At 41.3% G+C, this 16,926-nt stretch overlaps 2 protein-coding genes across 3 annotated transcripts; one reads left to right on the top strand and one right to left on the bottom strand.

Moving 5' to 3' along the window:
* Positions 1-1,779: 1,779 nt before the first annotated feature.
* On the top strand, positions 1,780-8,175 carry LOC310937172 (xin actin-binding repeat-containing protein 1-like). 2 transcript variants are annotated; one of them, XM_083901382.1, is made up of 4 exons: positions 1,780-1,928; positions 2,328-2,464; positions 2,700-2,744; positions 3,088-8,175. In XM_083901382.1, the coding sequence occupies exon 4, from the start codon at positions 3,088-3,090 to the stop codon at positions 7,999-8,001; it is 4,914 nt and encodes a 1,637-aa protein (XP_083757508.1). In that variant the 5' UTR covers positions 1,780-1,928; positions 2,328-2,464; positions 2,700-2,744; the 3' UTR covers positions 8,002-8,175. The 2 variants fall into 2 exon arrangements, with proteins under 2 accessions (XP_083757508.1, XP_083757507.1); XM_083901381.1 differs by having other exon boundaries at positions 3,083-8,175.
* Positions 8,176-11,455: 3,280 nt separating this feature from the next.
* LOC310937282 (solute carrier family 22 member 13-like) lies at positions 11,456-15,765 on the bottom strand (the record flags this gene model as incomplete). The annotated part of the gene is made up of 10 exons (XM_083901512.1): positions 11,456-11,516; positions 11,606-11,800; positions 11,892-12,000; positions 13,571-13,785; positions 13,874-13,968; positions 14,047-14,167; positions 14,255-14,426; positions 14,567-14,721; positions 14,810-14,913; positions 15,391-15,765. 10 exons carry the CDS (start codon positions 15,763-15,765, stop codon positions 11,456-11,458), a joined length of 1,602 nt encoding a protein of 533 aa, XP_083757638.1.
* Positions 15,766-16,926: the final 1,161 nt, after the last annotated feature.

The following is a 16,926-nucleotide window of genomic DNA, read 5'->3' as shown; positions in this document are numbered from 1 at the left end:
CACAAACTGTTGCACATATACGGTCACGCAAAGTATGTGTCATCTGCGATACGCTCAGTTTTAAAGGGCTTTAAACTACACTGCCTCCCTGTTGTCTTCTGATGAGCAACAGCACCCTCTGCTGTACAACTATAATATACAGCCTATTATTTTGAATTCAAACTGTGTGGTCCTATTAAATAAAAATGTGCTTTAATGTAATTACTTTGGGGGGACTTTAATATTTTTTTAAAGACGCACAACGTTAGAAGAATCCATATTTTGCAGCATAAGTTGCAAAGAGTCCAGACTTTCTGAATGGAATTGATTTATGAAATGTGTGTGCGTCCCTGTCAGATTACACCATCTCTTCTAGAGACTAAAGAGATGAATCTGCCTCCTCCTCCTCTGACAAGAAGGAACGACGAGTGGGAACAACCTCAACAATCTCCCAAGCCCAGTTTAATGCGAGCCAAGTCGATGGGGAGCCTTCAGAGCAGCCCGGGCTCCATCAAGGATCTGAAAGCTTGGTTTGAGCTCAAGTCTGTCACAAAAGGCCGAGCTGCAGAGTTGACCTCCTCCTCCTCCTCCTCTGCAGACGTCACGCCGATGATGAATGGACAGATCGAGGAGGGGAAACGGGAAACTGCCCAAGTACCAATTAAAGGCACTAAGAATGATGCTAAAGAGGATCACATGACCAAGAAGGTAAAGAAATCATCTACTCTTAGAGTAATAAAGCACCTGTAAGTGACCCCAATATCAGCAGACTCATGATAAACTAGATATTTAATGTATTATTGGGTTTTCCCCCCAAGATTGTGAGAAAGCCCCACATGGTGAGGAGGAAAACAATCGGAGGGATTGACTTTGAGGAGATTGCAGCCTCTGAAGCTGGTGAGTACAGCTTTATATCCTTCGGGAGCTGCAAGCGCCGTTATAGCTGCATAAAAAGGTTTCAGACGCCTTTTCTCTGGTAAAATGGTGACTTTTTTCTGGTAAAATTGTGACTTTTTCTGGTAAAATTGTGACTCTTTGGTAAAATTGACTTTTTTCTGGTAAAATGTAGACATTTTCTGTTAAAATTATGACTTTTCTGGTGAAAATTCTGGTAAAATTGTGACTGTGGTAAAAGTGCAACTTTTTTTTCTATTTATTCTATTATCACTTTTTTCTCACAAAACGTTTCCTAGAAATATGTAATTTGGTACCAATTATATTAACATATAGTGGAAAATAAGGGTGTTTACAGCAGATCAGCCAAAAATGTGAAATTATCTTTTTTTTGACAACCACCAAATTCATAATATGAGGAAACAAAGTTTCCAGAATCCAATAAAATAATTATTGACCATTCAAACAGGAAACAAGTGTTCCATTTCCTGTTTTTTTTTTACGAGTCAGACAAGTTTGATACGCTTCCTTTTATCGTTTTAAGAACCACAAATACGTCGTGTTTTGACTCTTGGCTCAAGAGCCAAACATCACCATCTTCTTCTCCTGATGAGCAAAGAGAGCGTAAAACACGGGCTAAACTGCGTGCACGGCGCCCCCTATTTCATGAAACAAGAAAATAAGCAACCAAACCATGTTTAGATTCTCACTGTGGGAATTCTAATACAGCAAGAAGCCCAGAGACCTGTGACTCAGGTTTAAAACCTTTCACACAGTGACTCTGCACAAAGCCATGATTGACTCAGCCTGGTGTGTGTGGACAGAAATAGCCGTGGCCCGGCATACTACAGGTCCTAAATAAGAACGGGAGGGTGAAAGGGTCGGCTGTCACTGGGGCAGCAGGAACCAGACATAGAGAGGGAGAATGACCCGAGAGCGACAGAGGCGGCATCACCAGACTCACTAATAACAAGAGTCAGTGCAGCGAGGACGTTAACCACACACGTCCATACACTCGAGGGGAAATAACAAGACGGGCAGGACGCTGTTGAGCTGTGAGTAGAGATTTTGTGTGGAAGGAAGCTGCATGTTCTATGGCAGGTACAGCTGTTTGTCTTTGTTTAGTCGACTAAAGCTGCTGCAAGTCCATTTAACTCTGAGTGTGTGTCCCGCACAGCAACAAGTGCTATATTTATAACTCAACCACGTGGCAGTTACTTATTAACTTTCTAAAGAGTTACTACCGACGACGCAAAAATTGATAGTGTGGTGTTTACAATGTTGTGGCCAGAAATAAGCTGCACTTCCTCACTTTTAATTTGTAAACAGACCAACAAAGTGTCTCTCACTTCGCTCTCCTCTGTTCACTCCAGTTGCTGCGTAAAAAAAAAGACTTTGACGGCATATTTATAATACGACAGAGCTCCGTTAACGCATCAAAACTGTCTTTGCAGATCATAAGAGGAGGACGTTTGCAGATTTCAGAGACATCGCCTTTGTCCAAAACAAGGAGGAACTCTGCGTTTCAGTCAAAGAATTGTCTGCCCTCTATCTGTCAAAGGTGGCACCAAAGACACAGAGCTTAATACTGGTAAACATATACTTTTTGGATCATGTAAAGCTCTCTTTGTTGACTTGATATCTAAGATGTTTTATTCCCAGAAAAGAATATGTCATGCAAAAATACCATATGTTAGATCTTCTATGTAGGAAATATACAGCCATTATCTTTGATATAATGCATAATACAAAGCTAAAATGTTCATGGTCGTGACGACATTGACTATTTAGGCTGAACTTGACCTGAAATACTCGTTTCCATTCAGGCACATCAGTCCACTGAACCTGGAAAAAGAGCGAAAATATTCAAGGTAAGTTCGAATTTTACCGGACATTCTGCATGACGACACATCACATTTGCATCGTCATTCTTTCATAAACATCTACCACATCATCTCAACGACACTACCACTTTAAAAAAAAAGGTTTTAAAACAGTATTTGATAAGATTTACCCTATCGATGTGGTTGCATTTAGTGGTTGCTTTCATCTAACCCACTAACACCCGGAATATGGAAGGCGATATGGACAGCTGGCCTTATTAGAGAGGTAACACAAGGTGTGAACACTAGGGGGCATGCTTGTCACTAATCAACTCATTTATGACGTAAAGGACTCAATGATGAGAACATTGCTCTGCTCTTCTAAGATAAGATGGCAGAAGACGCCCAAACAAGGACAGACGGCCTTATTCCACCTCCTTTAGCCGGACGTCACCCAGGACCAGAAGACGTCTCTGGAGAACATTCCCGAAAGTTAACGTCGGGCCACCTGACCAGAGAAACGTTATACCAGCAGCGTCAGAAGTGTGAATTGAAAAGACTCCTGAAGCACACTCATCCAGAGCTGAAGACGCTGGACGAAGTCGTGGACGACGAACTTGCCGAGGTTTTGAGCTCAGAGACTGAGGTCGCGACAGCTGGTGAAACTGGATACGAGGGAGAGGTCTTCTCGAGACGCTTGTTATTTGAGAACTGTACTTCGAGCAACAGGGCGTCACCTTACACCCCCAAGACGCACATGTCACACGGACAAGTGGACGAAGGTGATGTCAGTAAAAAATCTGCCATGTTTGAGAAACACGAGCAGGGGCAGTGTCGTGAAAGCATTAAAGAGGTCGCGCAGGCTGACAAAAGACTTCCAGATCCTAATAGAGAGCATGAGGAGGAGGAGGAGATAAGAATAGACTTTCAAGCTTCCCGAAGGATATTTGAGAACCAGTCTGAGAAAACATCTCGGCCAAATTCAGATAATAGGTCACTGGGAAAAGTTTCTATTTTTAGGGATGACAGGGGGGCCGTCCAAACCTGCAGTAAAGAAAATCTACACATTCAAAACAAGAGCAGTGTGAGCACCACAGGCTTTGATTTGACAGATCGGCTGCAGAAACAGGAGCCACGCGTGTCTACTGTTGGTCAAAGCACTGACCGCAACTTCCCTAGTAGTGAAGAGATGTTTTCTGGCAACCCAACCTCTGAAGATGACCCTTCAAGCCTCGCAGATGCAGGAAGATCTGAGGAAATCATCCAAACACGTGCGGCTCTTATCAGAAACAACCCGTTTATTTCGTCCAACGTGGAACGAGAAAAATCCCCAAACCCGGCAAATATATGCGCAACCGCCGAAGACCCTCCGATAACTAACGTCAAAAACAGAGCCCACCTGTTTGAGTCGATGCCCTTTGACAAAATTAAGCACCAGAATAAGGACGACATTGAGACGCTGGTGGAGAACATCAAGGAGACGCTGGATACCCTTCATCTTGCTAACGCCATACATTCAGATGGCTCAATCATTGAGGTTAACGAGACAATGATAGCAAAAAAGGCTAAATTTGTGCTCCGAGAGAATGGGCCTGAGATAAAATATGACGAAGTGGCCGAAGGTGGTGCGCAAAACTTTATAGTCCAGTTGTTGCCGAGGTCAAACCTGAAACCACAGATCTCTTATCTCAAGGAGGATAGAAGAGGGAATATGGACGCCACAGTCGTGAGCGTGCCTGTGCACCACTGGCATTCCACCACCAGCCAAGACACGGAGTGTAAAACTGCCAATGCGGTTCAGCTTGTCGAGGATATTCTTAATCAGGACAACTCTTTGAGGAAAGGAGTCATAATTCAGGAGGACGCTAACAAATGCGCAAAAGTCATTGTTTACTCCCTCTACTATTATTTTGATGAGAAGGACGTGAAGAGTTATAGCGCTCCACAAGGAAATGACGCTAATTATAATGAACCAGAAACAGAGGAAACCCATGAGAGTAAGACAGAGACTCAAGGAGTAAGAAAAGGCATAATTGAATCAACCATAAGCTGCCTTCTAGAGACTCCTCGAGACCAAACATGCACTGGTTCAATCAGGCCTGAGGTCACTGAAAAAGGGAATGTGAAACTATTCAAGAGTTGTATTGAAAAGGGAGATTTGGTGTTTTTAAAAACTCTGCAGACTGAAGCCACAGAGCAAGAACAGAAACTCCCTCCAAACCAGTCTGAGGTGGAACAAACAGAGGAGAGTTCTTCAGAGTGGGTCCCAGTGGATGTGAAGAAGCTGAAAAGCTTGTTCTCTGTGGATCAAAGACAAAATCAACCAAAACACACTCAATTTAGTGCCTTTTCTAATGCAATTCAAGGTCAAAGTGTGCCACTTGGAAAGAGCCAGAATTCCACAGAGTGCGGTTTTATTGCACAAGAAGTTTGTAATTCCACAGCTGAACAATCTGGGTTTTATCTACATCCTGTTCCACAGGACGACAACGGAGTCCACCAAGCTCAGCTCGCTGAAGTGTTAGATGATGACGACGAGATATCAAGCCTCAAAACTGCGATCGATAGCCTTCAGCAGGCCACGGCTGAGGCCAAATCTTTGTATCACTCCTCACTAAACAAACAGAAACGTCTCGTTCCGGAAGCTATTGAACAATCCCCAGGACCAGAAGGTGAATTAAGTCGAGAAAATAAGCTCACCACAGGTCACCAAGACAAAAGTACAGAGAATGTAGATACCTCTTACAAAAAGGACACAAATGTGGTCCAAAACAAGGGTGAAACTCTTGTTGATAGCACAGAGACAAACCATGAACACCAAGAGGAGGATGAAGTTGTTTTTGAAGGAAAACTTCAACAAGCCTTGGATTCCTTGGAGAGGTCCAATATAAATGTCTCAAGAGGAGATTTCAAAGCAGCTATGATATATAAAAACTCCTCCAGAACACACAAAGACGGCTTCCAAAAAGTTGACAAAGCAACTGTTCAGCAGACTGAGAACCTCTGTCAAGAGGATGTGGTCCAAAACAAACTTGAAACTCTTGTTGATAGTCCTGAAATAAAACATGAACAGCAAGAGGAGGATGAAGTTGTTTTTGAAGGAAAACTCCAAGAAGCTTTGGATTCCTTGGAGAGGTCCAATATAAATGTCTCGAGGGGAGATTTCAAAGCAGCTATGATATATAAAAACTCCTCCAGAACTCAAAAAGACAGCGTCCAAAAAGTGGACAAAGCAACCATTCAGCAGACTGAGAACCTCTGTCCTCAAAGTGAATCAAGATCAGCTCAAGTTAAATCAATTCAAGAGGATGTGGTCCAAAACAAATTTGAAACTCTTGTTGATAGTCCTGAAACTAAACATGAACAGCAAGAGGAGGATGAAGTTATTTTTGAAGGAAAACTCCAAGAAGCTTTGGATTCCTTGGGGAGATCCAATATAAATGTCTCGAGGGGAGATTTCAAAGCAGCTATGATATATAAAAACTCCTCCAGAACTCAAAAAGACAGCGTCCCAAAAGTGGATAAAGCACCTTTTCAGAGGCCCATTACGGGGGAGCTCTGTCCTGTGATTGAATCCAGATCAGCTCAAGTTAAATCGTCACAAGAGGTCTCTAAGGAGCAGGTGACTGTGGTCATTGCCGAGACCCAAGACCAGAATGAAACCATCAAAAAATCAGCTGCAAAGGCTGCAGCGGAGGAAGACAAAAGACCGGCTGTTCCAAAACCAGCCATCCCACCAAAACCAAAGCATCTGAAAAGGAAACAAAGAGATAACCAATCAAGGAACGCAAAAGAATTTGAGTCAAAGCAAACAGATATCGAAAGATCTGAGATGAAAACGCAATCTCAAGAAAAAACTGTATGCAGGGATGAAGACGTGTCAACAGAGAAGAATCTGTTCAACCAAGCACATCAAATAAATGCGATAACCCCTGAGGACAGAAACCAGGCCAAAGACTTAATAAGTGAAACAGATGAGAGTCATGTAGATTTCAGCGAAGCGTGCCAAAAGTTTGGAGGTAAAAAGGCTTCTTCTACAAAAAATGCCCCCGTCAAGCCAAAACGGGTTAAACTTTCTAACCTTGACAACAAAAAGCCAAAAGATACACTTGAAGATAACAAATCACACGTGGATTCCAAACCACAGCCAACTGTTACTGATCCATGTCAGACTGGAGGCCAAATTCAACAAGAACGCAAAGTTGAGATGAGAGAAAAGAGAGCGCGAGCCGAGACGGAGGACGAGCGGCGGCAGCGTTTGTCGGTTCACATGGACGACATCGTGAGAGGGAACATAACGGCAGCCATGGAAATCTTCGATAACCTGCAAAAGCAGGAGGAGCTGCAGAACATTCTGAGCCGCGTCGAGGAAATCGAGCAAGACACGAGCGAGGTTGACGTGAGGTCCATGAGGAAGGTGTTTGAGGACGTCCCGGAGTGGGTCGTCACCTCCTCCGACGACAAGAAACAAAAAAAGCTATACGTGGAACCCAGAGAGGAGACGTCGCCGTTGACGGACAACCCTCAAAGCAAGTCATCGATGGCACATATTTTTGGCGATCTTGAAAGAGCCAGTGAGGACATTATGAATCTGAAACAGCAGACCTTAGCCAAACTTTTGGACATAGAAGAAGCCATAAAGAAGGCGCTCAGCTCCGTCTCGACGTTGAAATCGGACTCAGACATCGCCGGTTTATCGAGCCTGTTCAAAGAGTCCTTGGGTACGATGAAAGACTCTCCATCTTCTGGAAACATTAGCAAAATTAGCATTGGATCGTGCAGAACAAAATCAAACCAGGCACAGGAAAGCACGACTCTCTTAGCTGGACTGGGTGCAAGCAGTGAAGGAGCCTCTCCAAAGCAACCGCCAAGTCCCCCATCTTCACCCGCCTTCATCTCCATAGAGTCCGCCATTAAAAAAACGGATACGGCACAACCCAACGAGTCCACGATCTGTCCGACGTGTCAGCAGATCCCGAAGACGGAAGATAAATTCCGCACAACAAAGACCCTGACGTGCAACGGCACACAATCCACTCACAGTCCACTTCGCCCCAAACGAGAGCGCAGCGTGCTCGAGGTGCAGAGCGACCAGGAGGGGAATCCCATCGTAGGAACCAAAACAGTCACACAAAACTACGAGCGCACCGATAACTACGGTAACCGGTTTTACTCGTCCAAAACCGTGGTCACCGCGCAACCAGAAACCATGCTGACAACCACGAGTCCAACAACCGTCAGCGCGGCTACGCACCAAGTCACGACGTACCCAGAAGTCCGACTGCCAGTCAACCGTAATACTTAGATGATTTAGTGTGTTGACTATATTTAGCCGTTTTTGTTTATACATAAACGAGTTGCCATTGCAAGTACATGTTTTAATGTTTTTTTTTTTGTATTCTTAACTGTTTTTGAAAACATTTGAAATTAAAAGCGTTTTGGTTTTGAGTAATGTCACGTTGTTTGTTAATGTGTTTTTTTTGCCCGTGTTAAAAATCTATCTTTTATCATCAGTTTCAACCGACTTGTCAGGAGACATGCTTTGCCTGCCTGAAGCCGGTTTATCCCATGGAAAAAATAACGGCAGACAAATACATTTTTCACAAAACGTGCTTCGTTTGTAAACAGTGCAAGAAAAAGTTAAGGTGAGATTTTACTGGAGATTCTGCTCTACTCTTGATTTTCAATTTAATGAGAATGAATAAATTACTTTGGTGTTTTTGATTTTTGTAAATTTAATATTGGCCTGAATATGAGAAACAATACAATATTATAATATTTAATTATATAGTATTTAATGCAAACAATTTCATATTAACATGGTATGATGTTGCAAATCTATAAAAATAAACATTGAACAAAGGTTGTGATTTTTATGACATGATAAAAACACTAATATACCTGTATAAAACTAACATGACCACAGTATTTTGTATTTGGGCCAATAAAACTAAATTAAAAATACATTCATAATGCTATAATGATTAATTGGTTGATTAATTATGTTCAACATACATATATACATGTATATATACATATATATACACACATGTATATATACATATATACACACACATGTATATATACATATATACACACACAAGTATATATACATATATATATATATATACACACATATGTATATACAAATATATACACACATATACATACACATATATATATTTATCAATAGAAGATGTATCTATATTTATATATATATATATACATATATACATGTGTGTATGTATATATACGTGTGTATATTATATATATATATATATATATATATATATATATATATATATATATATATAAAATATATACACACACGTATATATACATACACACATGTATATATGTGTATATATATATATATACATAAATACATAGATACATCTTCTATTGATATATGGCGCAACAGAACAACTGCTAAAGGCACCATATGTAAGCATTCACTGTTGCTACATAACCTGTGTTAGCACTGTCAGATACTTACTAAGCGTTTAAAATGAGAATGAATATTCATGTAAAATGGTGCAATACAATCTACATGATTTAAAAAAAACCCAGCCTTTCAAATATCTAAATATGAATAACTTGTATTGTGACTTACGTGCGTGTTTATCCGCAGCATGCAAAATTACACAGCTTTACACGGGGAGTTCTACTGCATATTTCATTACCAACAACTGTTCAGAAAGAAAGGGAACTACGACGAGGGCTTTGGATTCGCTCAACACAAGAACCAGTGGCTGCTGAAGTAAACCGCCATACGTGGCACACGGCCAAACTGTCAGCATAAACGTACGCCGTAAACGTGAGTAACCAGCATCAAAAATGTTGCTTATGCTAGGTTTTTGTGATCAGCTTTCATTATTAGTCTCTTCTGTTTCTGTTCACAGGCGATGAAACGGCGACCCTGACACTTGTTAAACACAAATCAAGCTGAAGGACCGTATAATGAATGATCTGATTACTGGGGTTATGACGACCAATTAGAGCCAGTTTTTAAAAATTTTACTTTTTGTGGATGTCGCTCATGGTCTGATCTACTATAACAGAGATATGAAATAATCAATTATCCTTCAACAGATGGGAAAAACCATTTTGATTCAACCAGCAGCTTTTTTTTTTTTTTGTCAAATACAGTGTATTCAACTGTATAATGCAATATCAACAAAATAAGAAAAATAGTTAAAGACGATAACAATGGTAGAATTTTTGTGACTTTAAGAATGTTTCACCACTGTTTGTTTTCATATGTGTAATTTTGGTTAGTAATAGTAAATGTGAATTTAAGAGTAAAAACCCTTAAATAAACACAACACGTGATAACACTTAGGCATGATTGAGTCAAACCTCTATATTTAATAATTACAGACTGTCAAAAATAATAATATGACTGTCAGATACACACAATGAAATAAAAGAGTTTAAAACAGATGCTTTACGTGTTTGTTTTCTTTTGTTTCCTGTGGCTAAAACCTTGGCAGTGCCACTCTCCTGATTCCTGAAATTAATAAAAAATCAGTGTGCAAGAGCTCCACTGTAGGAAGAGGATAGAACTTAATGACACTTACCCTACCTTCTTCATTGGGGTTAAAGGGGGTGTAGAGTCCACCAACACCTGCACTTTCTAAACCAGGGTTTCTCACTCCTGGTCCATGGGGAGACACTCTCCTGCATGATGTTTCCCTGCTCAAACACACCTGATTCAAATGGTCAGCTCATCAGTGAGCTCTGCTGAAGCCTGATAACGACTCATTTATTTGAATCAGGTGTGTTGGAGCACCTAAAACATGCAGGACAGTGGCTCCCCATGGACCAGGAGTGAGAACACATGTTCTAAACAGTTGTTTCCCTTTGTTTGAGGACGTTATGGATTAAGAATTCCTTTATTCACTCTGCACACAAGCTGTTCAAGCCCCTCCCCTGCATAATACCACGCAGCCTCAAAGCCAGTACACGGGTAAATGTAGCTTCTTCCCAGAGGATGTGAGGCTTCTGAACGTCCCAACTTCACATCCCACTTTACAATTTTACTGCATGTTAAAATAGTGTATTAACATTTTTAAATGAAGAAAAACAAAAAGTTTTATTTCGAAAAAAAAAACACATATACATGAACACCAGATTGTGTGAGTTGAATTTGAAATTTGAACAGTATGAAACATATTTAAAGTAACATTAGTTTGAGTTTTTTTCTCTCTGGTGACAAAGATGCTGATTCGCCAGCTTCCTGCAACAGCGCGAGTGAAATTACCGTAATACCCGACTTCTCATCTTTCAGAAACAGTTGGATTTTTTTTCTGATAGCACAAACCGCTTGCGTACTTACGGTAATGCAGAGCGCACTTGAGCAAACGACGTGTCGTCTGCGATACGCTCGGTGTTAAGGGCTTAATATGTTTGATTGACAATGAATCTGAATCTAAATGCAAACATGGTCGGTAAAAAAAAACCTGCTGAAATGAAACCATCTGAATGTTGAGCAAAACTGATTTAAGTGATAGTGAATGCATCATGGCTGCTGGTGCTAGACAGGCTGTAACCTGTAACAACCATCTGCAGGGTTTACACACTATGGTCTGAAATAAGAAAATGTGTGAAATAACCTATTTAAATATGGAACGTGATAAAAAAAAGTCAGAGTTGAGTCAAAGTTTTCTTCTTTTTTTATAACTGCATCCTTTCAAGCGACTAAAACAACAGAAGCACACTGTAGGAAACGACTGTAAGAAACGTTATGGCCCTTTAGATTAAATTTTTGTGCTCTTTTGTGGTTTGGATGGAATCTCGATCATCTCATTGTCAGGTTTCCTGGAAGGAAAAAAGAGAAGAAGAAGAAGAAAAACAACAAATAAAAAAAATGCTTTGATTTTCTTTGGAAAGTTGTTCCATCTACTCACGTTTTTTCAGTGTGGTCTTGAAGTTCAACATTGAGAGTTTCAGGAAGTAGTAAACAGAGGACTCCAGCGGTGAGGGGGAAGATGCCGTATACCAGCATGGGGATGGTGTGATGGTAGACGCCCAGGAGTCTGATCAGTGGAGCGATGACGCCCGCGACACGAGCACACATGGAGTTCAGACCTACGCCATTCTGCCTACCAGTACAGGTACAGAACTCATCAACCACGCCAACTTATATACGAGCAAATGTGCAACATTTTCCCTCTGAGATTGGACCTATCTTACCTTAAAACAGTCGGGTACAGCTCTGCAGAATACACAAAGACTATGGCGAAAGAGGAAGATGCTGCAAATTTTCCTAGCACAGCGAGGACTGTGATCACCACAGGAAGATCTGGAGGGGGAAAAAAAAATCACCAAACACTTGAAAATCAGCTGATGACACACAGTGACATTGACACTTTTGACGCATCGTCTGTGCTTTGAGGTAAAAATGACTCCGACAAGTTAAACCGACAAAAAAATAATACAGGTGAAGAAGAGACAATAAACAAAGGCTGACAACAAGAACACTCATGAAAGAATGCAAGAACACTGTCATCCCCTCCAAGTTCACCCCATCCCGCAACAACTGCATCACAGACTTTCCGACCAACAGACCTTCTGACCAACAAACCTCAGTATCTTAGGTCAATCCACATCTGCTCCACCACTACTGTCCTCAACACTGGTGTACCACAACCACAGGGCTGTGTGCTGAGCCCACTACTTTACTCCCTCTTCAATCATGACCTGTGCATGGATCCAATGGCATCATCAAGTTTGCAGATGACACTGTAGTGATCGGCCTCGAGGTACGCCATTTTAGCTGCAAGAACCTGCTCCAAAATACCAAGACAAAGGAGCTCATCATAGACTTCAGAAGGGGAGCCAAGAGGCACACACGACCCCGCCCATATCAACGGGATGGCCGTTGTGTGGCGTGTCTCGAGCTTCCAGTTTCTGGGGACCCATCTCTCAGAGGACCTGTCCTGGACAGCTAACACCCATCCCTCCACAACTGCATCACAGTCTTTCTGACCGACAGACCTCAGTATCTTAGGTCAATCCATATCTGCTCCAACACTGGTGTACTACAGGGCTGTGTGCTGAGCCCACTACTTTACTCCCTCTTCACTCGTGACCGCAGACCTGTGCATGGATCCAACGGCATCATCAAGTTTGCAGATGACACCGTGGTGATCGGCCTAGAGGTAGCAAAATACCAAGACTAAGGAGCTCATCATAGACTTCAGGGGGGAGTCAAGAGGCACACAAGACCTCATCCATATCAACGGAATGGCCGTTGAGCGTGTCTCGAGCTTCAAGTTTCTGGGGACCCATATCTCAGAGGACCTGTCCTGGACAACTAACACCTAAAGCCTGGTCAAGAAGACCCACCAAAGACTCTTCTTCCTGAGGACACCATATCTATTCTGCTCTTACCTACACATATTCCCAGCTTATCTATACTGCTCTAACTACATATCTATACTCCTTTACTATATTGCCGTACATAACTGCTCTTTAACTGCACATAGTATATATAATGCACTTGCTGCTCTTTGCACTTCTGATTGTATGCATTTTGTTACCCTGCAGTTGTACATGTGCAATAACAATAAAGTTGAATCTAATCTAAAAAAAAAAATCTAATCTAATCTGTGAACAGCTGATGGAAGACAGTGACTTCAACAACACACCTGGACACCAAGGTCACTTATGCAAGAATGTTGTTTGTTGACTTCAGCATTCAACACCGTTTTTTGCCCTTTTCATGTCTAAGAAAAACCAAGAGAGTAGAAAGAACACTAAACACTAAACTCTTCCATACTGTCAGCGGGTAGATCTTCGACTTATTAATCTATTTGTGTTGTGTTAAAAATAAACGAATAATACAGTCATGTTAGCATGTGACACATTACCTTTTGGAATAACAAGTGTCGCAAGAGTAGCTGCACCTGCAAAAAATAGTGCCGTCATTTCACATTTTTTCCTCCCAAAGCGCTGGATTAGTGGCAAAGAGCCCAGACGTGCAGGAACTTCAACTGCACCAAAGATGAACTGTGTGAGGTAGATGTCCAACCCAAAATTGCCAACATTGAGGCTCAGTCCATAGTACATCAGACTTATTGAAAACCTATGAGACGTGGGAGACATTATCGTCAGTGACGACACAAAGGCAGTGATGTAGAAGAGACAGAAGATTGTGATTGAAATGAACTCACCACATGTAGCACATCATGAGAACACGTTTCCTCAGATATGATATTCTGAAGATGTCCACTATGCTTCTTCTCTCAGATGTTTCCTCAGCCTCCAGCTTTTAGATGTATTAGTGTATAATTCAGAGCCTTGTTATTTTAGATGTTCTTTCTTTTTATTCTTGAATGTCACTCACCTGATTCAATAAGTCTTCTGGGACCTTCCTCCCATTCATCTTAGCTGCCCTCTGGATCTCCTTGATGGCCTCCTTCTTCTTGCCCTGGGTGATGAGCCAGCGAGCTGACTCTGGAAGAAACCTAGGTGTCGACATGAAATACATACATCTATTATTTTACATCCGCTGCCATTTTAGAAACATGAATATGGGATGTGAGGTTGCTGACCAGTAAAAGACTCCCAGGAAGACGATGATAGGACAGAAGAACACCAGCTGTTGGATCCTCCAGTTGCGTATCAAATAGGCAATGCCAGACGTTATCACCAGTCCAATAGAGAACATCGAATGGCACGTAATGGTAACCAAAGCAAATTTGGAAGAATCAGTCCATTCTCCACCTTGGAGGACAAGAGTTTCATTTTCATTAGCAACAGTGCTATTAGTGGATGACTAATATCACTAGGAACCAGAATTGTACCAGGAACACCAATTCTGGTTCCTGGTGATATTAGGTGTCTGTTGTGAGTATTGAACTTACCAAGAACAAATCCACAAATAATAATGCCAGCAGTTGCTATGCCACTGAAGAATTTGAAAACCATATACACATAGATGTTGGGTGAGAAAGCAGAAGCAACACCGCTCCACATTAGCTGAAAGAATGAGATTTGGAGCACGAAGCGTCGACCGAACCTGTGAAAAGAAGGAAAACTGTTAGATATTTTGTTGTTTTTCACAATCCTTTTGCTTAACACATCTACAGTAAAGTGGTGGTCAGTACCTGTCAGCCAACGACCCAAGCACCAGCGATCCCACCAAAAGACCGGCCATGTGGATGGACTGTGAGATCTCAATGAAACTGATCCTGTCACACACCAGGTCAAACTGAAGGAAGAAAATTTAGAGGTTTAATTGTGCATAGTTTGAGTCAACACAATGACAATGGCAAGGTGGTGAAAGTAATTTATTTGCCATTAAAAACAGCATGTATTGAAATGGCTCTACATAGAACTTTCAATTTTAAGACTCAATCATTTCAGTCTTGGTCACTGCATAGAATGGAATAGAATAGAATATAACTTTACTGTTCACCTTCAGCATAAAAACATTGAATCTTAAAAGGACATGAACAAAAACTAATGAAAACAGGATGTATGAAAAAATACAATAAGTGGTAGTCACAAAACAAGAAAACAGTAAGACAGACAGGGTTAGTTTACTCTAAAAACTGTGACTTAAAAGCTTGGAGGTTACTTTGTGGAGTTATAAAGACATATTGCATTTGGACATTTTGGTTGTATATATTCCCTTGTTGGTCAAGAACTGGTCAGCAGAACTGGAGAATAAACAAGTGTCTCTTACCTCGGTCACAATGCTGGAAGCACCTTTGGGTGTTTCATAAAGGAATCCATTCGTGCATCCTGTCGTTGTGTTAATCCCATACATTTCAATAGTTTCCAGATCCAAATCCACAGGTGTGAACATTTCACAGCTCTCGTACTTCCCATCATTGTTCACAGGAATGGTGAGATTTTTCTGTCTCTCCTCTGTCAGGTTGGTTCCTTGGGCCAAAATCCAGTCAGTGTTACAGTGATGTGGGAAATTCATACCTGTGAACACCTGACCAATCAAATCAAAAGCTGTAAATAAACTGGGGATGCATATTGCAACAACCGTAAGTTTTTGAAATAAACCAAACTCCCCAATCTCCTTCAGGATCTGCCCAAAGTTGGTCATATTGATGTCTGTGGGTCCTCAGAGTGCAGAAGGGGATGCAGAAATAAACAGTCAAACAAGCGCACAAACTCTTTTGGTTGATGGTTATAGTGACGTGAGGATGTCTCAGTCTGAAGTCCAGTTGATTTACTGACTTTACCATGATAGACATCATCTTTGGGTTCAGCAAAACTGTGCGTCCTATCAATTGTTACGCAACAGGATTTCCCTCTGATAACTGATGTGTGAAAAAACGTGTGGAGGTAAAGGGTTAAGGTTAAAATAGTGCTTAAACATGAATATAATAGACAACCCTAACCCAGAGAGCCATGTGTTATATGAAAGCACACATTACATTATATAATTAAGTATGTCCTTGAATATTATTCAAATATCCACATGCAGGTAATTTAAATATAAAACATATTGAAATTTCAATATAATCAGGTCAAGTTTTTTTGTTTTTTTTCAGCATACTGTACAATTACAACAGTGTCACTTACACAGAAGCACACAATAAGAATTGATTACAAATGTCCATTTCAATTAAAAATAAACAAGTAAATATATAACTTGGATTTTCTTCTCAGAGGAAAAAAGATCTGTGTTGATGAAGTTGTTCCATCTACTCACGTTTGTTCAGTGTGGTCTTGAAGTTCAGAATTGCCAGTTTCAGGAAGTAGTAAACAGAGGACTCCAGCAGTGATGGGGAAGATGCCGTATACCAACATGGGGATGGTGTGATGGTAGACGCCCAGGAGTCTGATCAGTGGAGCGATGACGCCTGCTACACGAGCACTCATGGAGTTCAGACCAGTACAAGTACGGAGCTCATCAACCACACTAACTTATGCGAGCAAACATGGACATTGCTACATTTGACCTATCCTACCTTAAAACAGTCGGGTACAGTTCTGCAGAATACACAAAGACTATGGCGAAACCGGCAGTTTCTTGCAAACTTTCCTAGTACAGCAAGGACTGTGATCACCACAGGAAGATCAGGAAGAAAATATCACCAATCACTTGAAAATCATAGCCAACCCTAACCCTAACCCACGCCAACTTATATGAGCAAACATGGACAATGCTATATTTGACCTGTCCTACCTTAAAACAGTTGGGTACAGTTCTGCAGAATACACAGGGCAGTTGCAGCAAACTTTCCTAGTACAGCTAGGA

This window comes from Microchirus variegatus (genome assembly GCF_963457635.1).
Source record: "Microchirus variegatus genome assembly, chromosome: 15".
Taxonomy (NCBI): domain Eukaryota; kingdom Metazoa; phylum Chordata; class Actinopteri; order Pleuronectiformes; family Soleidae; genus Microchirus; species Microchirus variegatus.
The sequence above is the reverse complement of the archived record's forward strand: the minus strand, read 5'-3'. Positions and strand labels throughout refer to the sequence as shown.